The sequence below is a fragment of the Triticum aestivum genome, chromosome 6D (assembly GCF_018294505.1).
Source record: "Triticum aestivum cultivar Chinese Spring chromosome 6D, IWGSC CS RefSeq v2.1, whole genome shotgun sequence".
NCBI classification, from domain to species: Eukaryota; Viridiplantae; Streptophyta; class Magnoliopsida; order Poales; family Poaceae; genus Triticum; species Triticum aestivum.
Genome location: NC_057811.1, coordinates 280,137,599 through 280,148,972, shown reverse-complemented (window position 1 = coordinate 280,148,972; position 11,374 = coordinate 280,137,599). Strand labels below are relative to the sequence as shown.

The 11,374-nt window shown below is 45.2% G+C and overlaps 1 protein-coding gene and 1 long non-coding RNA gene across 8 annotated transcripts in view; one reads left to right on the top strand and one right to left on the bottom strand.

Annotated features, from left to right (window-relative positions):
- Nucleotides 1-6: 6 nt before the first annotated feature.
- Nucleotides 7-11,374, bottom strand: part of LOC123144647 (uncharacterized) — a 54,983-nt gene continuing 43,615 nt past the window's right edge. For 5 of the 7 annotated variants that reach the window (XR_006471794.1, XR_006471798.1, XR_006471797.1 and 2 more), the window contains 3 exons: nt 1,339-1,526; nt 800-985; nt 7-435 (listed from right to left, as the gene is read on the bottom strand). This is a non-coding gene — a long non-coding RNA (uncharacterized lncRNA). Of the gene's footprint in view, nt 436-799; nt 986-1,338; nt 6,141-11,374 lie in introns of those variants that run through there. The other 2 variants (XR_006471795.1, XR_006471791.1) reach the window with 2 other exon arrangements.
- On the top strand, nt 5,453-9,342 carry LOC123144646 (uncharacterized). Its single transcript, XM_044563846.1, has 12 exons — nt 5,453-5,569; nt 6,453-6,588; nt 6,678-6,826; nt 6,906-7,083; nt 7,174-7,299; nt 7,383-7,516; nt 7,752-7,827; nt 7,905-8,209; nt 8,287-8,473; nt 8,545-8,676; nt 8,743-8,984; nt 9,068-9,342. Exons 4-10 carry the CDS (start codon nt 7,081-7,083, stop codon nt 8,599-8,601), a joined length of 888 nt encoding a protein of 295 aa, XP_044419781.1. The 5' UTR covers nt 5,453-5,569; nt 6,453-6,588; nt 6,678-6,826; nt 6,906-7,080; the 3' UTR covers nt 8,602-8,676; nt 8,743-8,984; nt 9,068-9,342.

The following is an 11,374-nucleotide window of genomic DNA, read 5'->3' as shown; positions in this document are numbered from 1 at the left end:
GCTCCATCCACACGCGAGCGCACGCCGCCAAAACAGAAACGCGAGTTGTGGGAGCTGCAGCCTCTGCTGATCGCCTCGCTCGACGGCTGTTTCTGTGTCATCTCCTGAGCCCCCAGTCAATAAAAAAACAGCTCCGCAACCCACGAACGAGGACGAGGTCCAACGAACGCCAGTTCTTCCTGGCGTACGAGCTCCATCGAGACGCCAATTCTTCCTGGCGTACGAGCTCCATCCACACGCGAGCGCACGCTGCCAAAACAGAAACGCGAGCTGTGGGAGCTGCAGCCTCTGCTAATCGCCTCGCTCGACGGCTGTTTCTGCGTCATCTTCTGAGCCCGCCTACCGTCTTCTTCCTCTCCGACGGCAAATGACGGATATCCACCTTTGTTATGTTTCATGCTGCCCATCACGCCCCAGTTTTGCCATCCTAGACTCCTGTTCAATACTTCATATTGTTAGTACTCATATTGCATCTTTAACTTTTACTCCAACTACATTAGCACTTATTCCGCAAAGTTACAAAATCTAATGAGTTATGCCACCTGTTCTGTTCGCACGGTTAAGTTCATATATTGGAGACCCTGTTCCGTAAAGAATATTGCCCTGATCCGTAAAGGATATTGCTAAAGTCCTATAGTATGCCATATCATTTTTGTAATGCAAAAAGACTGTTGAAATTGTCAAAAAAAATCTAGGAAATTCTGAAATTGCAGTATAAGATTAGGTAACCTCAGACCATGTTCAAACATGCCTTGTGACAGGAATAGTGATAGAAGGAAATACTTTCATTTAAGCTCACCTCCAGAATCCTTTATATTCCAAATTGTTTTAACACGACATAATACAGAATCCTGTAGTCTTTTTCGCACCACGTGGAGACAGGCATCTTTCTCTCCACTCCTTCCCCTCCACCTTCATTCTTGTCGCCATGTCTGAGCCCTCTTTTTAAAAAATTGAACTTCTACAAAATCTTGCACTTTATAAACTGAAATATACAAACTTCAGCCGTCAACATATAATAGCACAATCATTTTAAAACCATATGCGAAGAACATGTCTATCAAAATGAACAAGTGAGTCCAAAAAGCCTGTTAAATGAGTCACCAGAGGTCATATAATTTTTGTAATTCAATTCATATCATTTTTAATGCAAAAAGACTGCAGGTTCATTTTAGTAAGAAGAACATGTGTTGAAACTGTCAAAAAAAAATCTAGGAAATTCTGAAATTGCAGTATAAGATTAGGTAACCTCAGACCATGTTTACTTTTACATCATGGGAACAAACATGCCTCGCGACAGGAATAGTGATAGAAGGAAATACTTTCATTTAAGCTCACCTCCAGAATCCTTTATATTCCAGATTGTTTTAACGCGACATAATACAGAATCCTGTATAGTCTTTTTCGCACCACGTGGAGACAGACATCTTTCTCTCCACTCCTTCCCCTCCACCTTCATTCTTGTCGCCATGTCTAAGCCCTCTTTTTAAAAAATTGAACTTCTACAAAATCTTGCACTTTATAAACTGAAATATACAAACTTCAGCCGTCAACATATAATAGCACAATCATTTTAAAACCATATGCGAAGAACATGTCTATCAAAATGAACAAGTGAGCCCAAAAAGCCTGTTAAATGAGTCACCAGAGGTCATATCATTTTTGTAATTCAATTCATATCATTTTTTAATGCAAAAAGACTGCAGGTTTATTTAAGCTTCTATAGGACAGAAAGATGTCACAGGACAGAGAGCATCTCTATGATAAAGGAAAAAAAGGTATGTGTATGCCAATCACATGTCTGCACATAAGGTATTCAATAAGCTTCACAACTTAACTTACATTAATCTTATCAGTTGTCGAATATGAGAGGACACCCAGATCACAACTCACCAATACACACCGACCACCATCTGGTTTTTTCATACGCGAACAAACAGGCACTACTAACTATAGTGTTTCGTCTTCTGATGATGATGACAATGTGCCGACGCAACTGCCTATGATGATTCCTATAGCCAGCAATCTCAAGGCCTTTCAGCCAATGCCGCATGTGGAAACATCAATCGGTATCGCCCTTACACACGACTTTTTTTCAGTTTGCATTTATACATTTGTTAAAACAAAATGGTTCTTCAGGAAATCATTCTCGTGAAGGCACTTACTATGATCACCATGCATCACTTCGAGGAACAGAGAGAAGCATTGATCATAATATTGGTTCAAACATAGCACTTGGACTCGACACTGAAGACACTGTCCCCGAGCACATTGCTTCAAATGATATCATTAAATCAGATAGAAAACAGAAAAGGCGAGACCAATATATGGCACGGCGAAATAGATTAACACCTGAACAGAAGGAGGAAATCAATGCACGTCGCAGAGAAGCTAGGAAAAAAACAGAGTAGGAGAGGAGTGCCCGTCAAAGAGAAGCCAGGCAACGAATGACACCAGAGGAGAAGCAACAGAGTAACACCCTTAGAAGGGCGGCCTACCAAAATATGGCAGTCCATGACAACCAAGAGACAAACACCCGCCGAAGAACACGTCTGCAAAACAAATCACCTAAGGAGAAGCAGAACATGCTAGCTCAGCGCAAGAAGAGACTCGCGGCTAGGCACAACACCCCTTGCGCTGAATTCATTGCAATGCCGCGCCCTGATGCAGGTGCCTTAGCTACACCCAACCTGATGTCGAGCACTCATGCGTTGGCATTCAGAGAATCCGAAGCTTCAGCTCCTGCCCCTGCCCCCCGGTTTGCGAGTAAGGCTGGGAACAACTTCGAATCAGACGGTAATCCTTCCATCTTTACTCTACTTGTTCTGTCCATGTGCATTGAACCAGTATTTAACGGCTCCACAGCGGTGCAGGCGAGTACCTTAGTCGTACCCTGGATGATAATGATGCCCCCAGCGAACTCATAAATCCCTCGCAGCAAACCAATGATCACCAAATAGACGACCAGCAGAATCAAGCCCAGGAGCAGAGGCAGGAGAGCAGAGCACAGCGTAGGGCTCGGGAGCGAGCTCACAAACAAAGTATTACAGCAAAGAACATTCAAGGGAGTGCCTTAAAACGAAGAGCGCGCGGGGAAAGCATACCAGAAGGTGAGAAGTCAGCTTTGCTAGATCGTCGTAATGCAAGCTTTCAAAAAAAGCGGAGGCCTCCAGGCCCAGATGCAAGTACCTTAGATGTGAACAGAGCAGCAACAAGCTCAGAAGCACCGCCCACAGGAGTTGCTTCACCGGCTTCCTCCCCTTCATCAAGCATGCCATCGTACACCATCGGAACCAATGGTAACCCTCTCATGTTTACTCCCCTCCTGGTGTGCACTCACAATAAAAACCATTACTTACCGGCTCAACAATGTTACAGCTGACATGGAGGCCTTCCTTAGCGGCATCATGGACGAGAATGCACTCTCCGGTGACCTCATGGATGATGAGTACTACCTATTTGCCGGTGAAGGTACTCCGAGGCGCCTTTCGCTGCTCATCCCTCTATATTATTGGTTTATGATGTGCATCCCATCGTGACTTGTTATATCTCCACAATGCTTGCAGCATCCGACACTGATAGCACGGACCTCGATGAGCCCGTAGAATCCTCCAACACGGGATCTATCGACCTAGATCCTTTCGACTATGTCTACTCGAACATCCCAGACAGCACACACATCCTAAAGCACGCGGCAAACTGCGAGCATTGCAAGGCCAAGAAGTTCCAGTACGAGACTGACGGCTTCTGCTGTCGGAACGGGGAGATTGAGCTAGCTGAACCCGAGCCTATCCCAGAGCTGATGAGGTTATGGTCTAGCGCGGATGCAGACTCTCGGCATTTCCGGGAGAGCATTCGGTTCTTCAACGGGCACTTTGCCTTCACTACCCTTGGCGTCAGCCTAGACAACAACTACACAAACATGAAGTCCGGGGTGTACACGTTTCGGGCACATGGCACTATGTACCACAGGGTGCACTCGTTCGGTCCAAGATCTCGCCCTGAACATCTGCAGTTGTACTTCTACGATGACGATCCAAGCTTAAGCCATCGCAAGGAGGCCACCAAGCAATTGGACCAGCACGTTGTCAGCAAGTTAGTGGACGTCCTCAGGGAAAACCCCTACTCCCAACAGTTTAGGAGTTTGGGTGCCCACAAGGAAAACCTCGAGGAGTACCGGATAGACCTCAACATTGACCAGAAGCTAGACCAACGAAGATATAATAGACCCGTGTCATCCGAGGTGGCTGCGATTTGGGTCGAGGGAAGCGATCTAGCAAACAGGTTCAACCGCAGCATTACACTCTATGGGGACACCAACGAGAAGTATAGTATACATGCCACAGATGGCTGTTATGACCCGCTCTCGTATCCCCTCTTTTTTCCAAGGGGGGAGCTTGGTTGGCATCCAAATATCCCTAAGCACAATGTCCCTTGGGAGGTTGCACAACAACCAAGAGGAAACCGTGATAACGATTCAGGTGCGCCTGGTTGGTATGCTTATATGCCAGAAAAAGTTCTCTGTCCTTCCATATGGTACCTAACCTTCTTCTTTCACGTCTTTCCACAGAGGGGAACAGCCGGTTGTGTGTCTCTGTCAGGGACTACTACTGTTACCGGCTACAGACGCGCCCTGCGATATTCAACCCCATACTACTGTCAGGGACTAATACATGGACAAGGAACTATGTATCTGATAATTAATGAAGAACCCAAGCTGAGTGAAGCCATCAGTGATCTCCTCATATCTCTACTATCTCAACTATTAAAGGATGAGTTTTTCTAGGCGACAGATACTTCGATATGAAGAAAAGGAACATAATATGTTGATCTGCTTTTTTCTGTACCTCTGTGATAAGATTTAGCATGCAGCTGTCCTTAATTTCTAACACGTTCTTAAACATCAATTTCAGGCCTCAAAATTCAATGAAGAAGGTGATTCCAAAGTACCATGTACAGGATTAGAAACATCAACCTTATGCTATTTGCCAAAAGATGCAGACCAAGCTTTGCATTCGATTTTTACAAATTGTACATTAGTATGACTGTCACCATTGTAGAGTACTGACTTTTATGTCAGGTTACCTTGCATAAATCTGTATGATTCTGACATTGTGTTTGGCTTTGTTGAAATGCATTGTGGGTCTGTACAATTCAAAATTTGGTCAGGATTGGCAGATCCAATCTCCAGGAAGAGGAAGCTAGCCTCCTTGACCAAAGTTCTTTGCCTGTTCTACTAAAACCAAGTTTTACTAATTCTGTCCCTAAAAAAACTATAATTTTGGGTACGCTAACAAATTTCATGTGGTTAGCCCTTTAAACGAGTTTATGGGAAACAGAATTGGCAGAAAGTCCGTATCCAATCCGAACAACCCCAAGAAAGGTTTAATCCTCATCTCACTAAATAAACAACCTTATCCTAACCGTATACCGATACTACACATCTAGCTAACCTTATATATAGGAGAGATTCAATCAACCTCCAGTTTTTTGCTTCACCGGCGGTGCCAATCCAACAGACCTACCAATGCAGAACGCGGAGGGAGAGAGGGGAGTCGACCGTGACAAGGTAAGATTCGTGAGCACCTTCATCCTGATGCACAGGGAGGGGAGCAGAGCTCGGTGGCGAAGAGAAGCCATCGACGTCGTGGTGCACCACGGAATCCACTCCTGCTCGTACTCTGCCCATCCGGGCGAGCACGGCTTGCTGCAGGGTCTCCTCGGGCTGCACGGCGCGCGCCGGTCGCCGGGCGTTGCCAGCAGAAGATTCCGACCGGCGTGTCGGGGCAGGGGGCGCTGCGCGGTGGATGCCGCCGCCCAGACTGCGCGTGCGTCCGCGAGAGCCCTGCCCGGCGGATCTCGTCGGACACCAGGGAGTGATGGGAGTGGGTGTGGGATGCTCGCGAGGGCGCAGCCAGGCCGTAAGAATGGTTCGGAGGCGGGGGGATGGGAGGTTGGGCCAGGGATTGGTTCCTCGCCTCGCACCGTCGCGCGCCGTGCGGATGCGCCCCATGACGCGCCGACGGCTGCACAGGGGAGCTGGGTAGGTGGTAGCTGAAGGGAAAAGGGCTAAGCGGTGAGGAGAAAGTGAGAGCGGTGAGGAGAGAGTGAGACTGAGAGTCACAGCTGCACTTCCTTGGTTCCTAAATACGAAGTATATTTTTTTATAGATTTTAATAAAAGACTACATACATACGTATAAGACATACTTTAGAGTGTAGAATCACTCATTTCGCTTCGTATGTAGTCGATGTTTGAACCGAGGTATTTAAGAACGGAAGGAGTAGAACCAAGGTATTTAAACAGTCTGTCACTGCTATCAAATTTCTTAGATGTCTGTCTTTTTAATCTTTTATTTTGCATGTTGCATATGAATTATTATACTATTCCTGAAAAAAATATGGCAGAACTATATTTAATTCATATATTTCTATATATATTTCACTTTGCAGAATGTGCCACTGACAGATATGGATATTGTTAACCATGAAAAAGAACCTATCAACAAGATCGATGTGCAGATAGAAATAATAGCAAATTCGCGTCATAACAAACCAAGAAGAGCAAATACAAATATTACACCACAAGGTATTTACTTTCACAGTGATTATCAACCTTATCATTTCATTGGCCTTTTTTATATGTAACTAATTTGGCTTCACGTTGTCCCATGACAGATTATATTTGCACAGCGGACGATATTTCCATTATTAAATCAATCATGTCCTTACATGAAAAAACGAAGTTGGTGCACATCAATGATGCATTATTAACGAACGTTGAGATGAGATGCCTTACACATGATGATGTGTTTTTGCATGATGATGTAAGTCAAACCACACAAACTCTCGTAATTAAACATCAGTGTCTCAAAATTTAAATGTATTATATCTTTGAAATTATAGGTAATAAATGCATACATATACTGCATAAGTGCCCAGGAGCATCTGCAAAATAGAGCAGATGGAAAGGTACACATAGCAAGCACGATTTGTGTCTTCCCTGTTTAAGAAAGATAAGATAGACCCGGCAACACATCGCCACATTGTAAAGCGAGTGAATACTTTTCTGGAGCATGACATGGTCAGTCTTAACTCACTACACTTATAATATAATGAAGCACATCTTTTTACCTGAAAGTGGTTACGTGTTATATAATATTTATTACTTCAGGTATTCCTTCCAATTAACATCAGAAAATGCCACTGGTATCTATCAGTAATCAATGCGAAGAAACGAGAGATACAGGTACTGGACTCGCTTGGAGTTGGAATGGGCCGCAGTGACCTCACTATGACGGTAAATGTCTGCTTATTGTGTTTTCCTCTATACATTACATTCTCTTTGCTCTAATATGTAGTGACAATTTTTCCATTTAATAGTTACAAGGACTTGACAAACATCTAAAAATCGCATGTGATATGCCGGAGTTTAAGAGAGGTGATAGGTGGCAGGACCTCGATATTATGAATTGGACAGTCGTAGACAAGTTCCAAGAGCCAATCCAAACAGATAGGTATGATGAACACATCTCGTAATCCGAACTGGATTATAGAGAAATTTATGATAGAATAGTAAGTCTTGTGAAAACATTATTGATGCAAAATATGGTCTTATTTGTTAGCCAAAACATTGAGGTAATAGATATACATTGGACAATAAATGGAGACATGTACAATGAACATTATTACTTGTTTAAATACTTTATTTATATTGAGATGAAAGCCTAAAGAAATATTTTGATATTGTAGCGCGTCATGTGGATTGTTTATGTTAAATTGTATGGAGTATTGGACTGGAGATATTTTGTCTGATAATTTCACTCAGGTATCTCTTTTTTTCTTAATAACAGATTTCATCTCAATGGTGCTTTTTAACAAATTATTTTTAATTACTATATGTAGGAGGACATGAAAGAATTTCGACGAAAATTAGCTGTCATATTGTTGGAGACAGAACTTAATAAGTTAAAAGGAAGTCCAATATATTATCGGACTGACAATGAAGAAAATGTATCTGACAATGAAGAAAATGTATCTGATTCTGATGTTGAGTTTCTGGAGGACCGAAAGCGTAAGCGGCAAGATTCACATGATGGAGCCGAAGACAAAGGCCCCCTTCGGAACCCCATCATGGCCGTGGACCCGCAAGATTTAGTTGATGAACTATGCAACCACATCATGTCAATTAATGATGCTACTTCCTTGGAGTAAGGAGCATGTCTAAGAAGTATAAAGTTTCAATATACACTATTACAATGTTACAATTATTAACTGTTATCTACAGGAAGGAGTGGGTGCGAAGTTCTAAACCCCATCCGATAGGATTAAGTCTTAGAAGGATCAAAGGTATAATCCGCAGGGACCAGCCGTTGGACATTGATTGTTTCAACATGGCTATATGTATACTTGCAAGTGACGAGGCCTTACTGACAAGAGATCCTCCCGTGCGCTTTATGGATCTACAATTTTGTGTAAGTTATCGCACATCACAAATTATTATTATCATTGTCACCATCATGTTCCTTAACCATTTTTTACCCAGACGGCCGTGATTGAAGCTGCCCTCACTTCCTTACGAGATTTAGATTCGCGGGTATAGCCAGATATTCAGGCGCTAGCATCATTGCTTCGTAGCTCGACTGAGATAGACCACACCATCTCATCATGCAATTGGGTAAGTTTGTTCTATTTTATATGGTAGTCGTGATTAACATTTATTCTAAATGAGTGTTACTTGTAGATATTGCTTCCTCATGCATTCCTCGGCCACTTCATCTTGTTCGCAATCGACAAACATGCCCGTCAAGTATCTATTTTGGACCCACTTATTCCGTCCTTATCTTCAGAGAGATATGCATTAAAATTTCAGAGGGTTGCATTCTACCTGAATGATGCACTCGAATTAGCACAACCGGGTTGGAAGTCTGATACATTTTTCTGGCCACGTAAATCACCAATTGATGTTCCGACGAGCGTAGACCGGTAAGTTACTCTGAAAATCAATATGCACATTTTATATTTATTGTCATAACCTCCCAAGATAATGATAGTGTATTCATCTACAGGGATGAATCTGGTTATTTTACTAAATAATAGGTGGGTTGATTGATATGAAGTTTGTTCAGCAATTTATTGAGTGGAGGTGGGCTTTTCTAGCAAGCGAGTTGTCTACAAAGGATCCCCGACACAGGATGTATGAGTATTTGACAAAAAACTACCACATTAGGGGTTGCCGTCCCACAGAACTACCACATTCAAAACTGATAACTACCAAAAATTTCTAATTTTGTGACTAAAAACTACCACTTTTGAAAAATGGTCAGTTTAGACGATTTAAACACATTTATGACATGCGGGACCCACCTGTCAGGGTTGACGTGGCGGCAAAGTCAACTCTATTTATTTTGACCATTACATTGACCGTTATTACAAGTGGGGCCCACCTGTCAGCATCACCCTTCTTCTTCCTCCTCTCTCTGGCATTTCCTCGAACACCTTGTGTGCATCCGGGCTTGAGCTCCGAACTCCTCCATGGTGACGCCCCGACGCAGCACGTCATTGGCGTTGGTTGGGGACAGGAACGGTGGCGCAACCAAGGTGGCTGGAGCTGTGGAAGCGGCCGTCGAAGGTGACGAAATTTCCTTCGAGGCCGTCGACGCCACCACCCGACGCAGCTCCTCGACGATGGTCTCCTTGAGGATTTTGTGCTCGAGCAAGTCGGTGCGCAGGCGGGACTCTCGCTCTTGCAGCTCCTCGACGAGGCGTGCGAGCTTGGCGGCATCCGGCGCCGTGGCCTCGCGCGCCGGCTGCAACTGCACGGAGGACGGGAGGTGGGCGACGAAGAGCCCCAGGAGCTCATGTGGTAGCTCGGACCAAGGCCGATACTTGAGCGTGCGTGTGTGTTGCCGTTTAATTCTTTGAACAAGAATTTAGTGGCCAATGCTTGAGCGTACGCGTGCCTTGTAGGTTTGTGGGAGTGCTAGCTAGGTTGGTTCGTGCGTGCGAGTACTAGCTAGGTGGTCGCCGGCAGAGGACCTCGCCAGAGTGACGCGAGGGGGAGAGGCGGTCGCCGGAGTGGTTGGGCAGCTCGGGCTCTCCCGATCCAGACGGGATCGAGGCATGGGGAGAGGTGAGCGCCAGCAGTTGAGGACGACGGAGGTGCCTTGCGAGTGCACACGAGGTGTTCGAGGAAATGGCAAAGAGAGAGAGGAGGAAGAAGAGTGATGCTGACAGGTGGGCCCCACTTGTAATAACGGTCAACGTAACGGTCAAAATCAACAGAGTTGACTTTGCCTCCACGTCAGCCCTGACGGGTGAGTCCCGCATGGCATAAACATGTTTAAATCATCTAAACTGACCATTTTTCGAAAGTGGTAGTTTTTAGTCACAAAATTAAAAAAATTGATAGTTATCAGTCACTTTTTTAAATGTGGCAGTTCTGTGGGACGGTAACCCCTAATGTGGTAGTTTTTTGTCAAACACTCCAGGATGTATACAAAGAAAGCTCGGCGCATGTAGTAGAGATAGTAGACATTGGTTATGCCTATTACGCATGATTGTGTGTTTCAATTTGTAAGTGTAGTTATCACGTACTTGGTTTGTATGTACTATGTAGGTGACTGTTTCATCATATTTGTTTGTGTCTGGTGTTTTAAGGGATGTGCTAATTTCACGGATGATTTAGTTATTATCTACATTTAAATACAAGTTTGTCCATGTTCATAGATTTTGAATTACCTATGATATTATTTTTTTGTCAAAATATATTCTATAAAAAGCACTCATTTAAAATATCCAGTCCAAATACACTGTGAAGCAAAAGCTCCTCCGGACGAGCTTTCCCCGCCCCCACCGGCTTCTCACCCTCCCGCAAAACCCTGCCCTTCTACTTCCTAGTAATTATAGAGAAAATGCCATTCATATATATACGAGGCGCCCCTTCAGAAAATTCCCTCGGATCCCACCCCCACCCCATTCCCCCATTCTGCTCGAGAGAAAGCAGAGGCCAGGGTAGGTCATACTGCGGTCACCGATCTCCGGCCTCTCCGCCCGACGGAGCTCGCCGGCCGGAGCTGGCCACCCCGCCTCCCCGACCCGTCCCCGTTCGCGGAGCTAGCTCCCACCCTCCTCCCCGCCCCTCGCGACCGAGCGCCGCCGCCATCTGGGACCACACCGCCAGCCGGATCCGACGCCCCTCTAGCCGTCGACGACCACGCACTCTCCCATGGCGGCTCCCCGCCGCCCACGACCGCCCTAATGGGCCACGCCCTCGTCGCTCTTCCCCAACTCTCCCCTGCCGGTCACTGTTGCGGCTCCCCGCCGCCCACGACCGCCCCAACGGGCCACGCCCTCGTCGCTCTTCCCCAACTCTC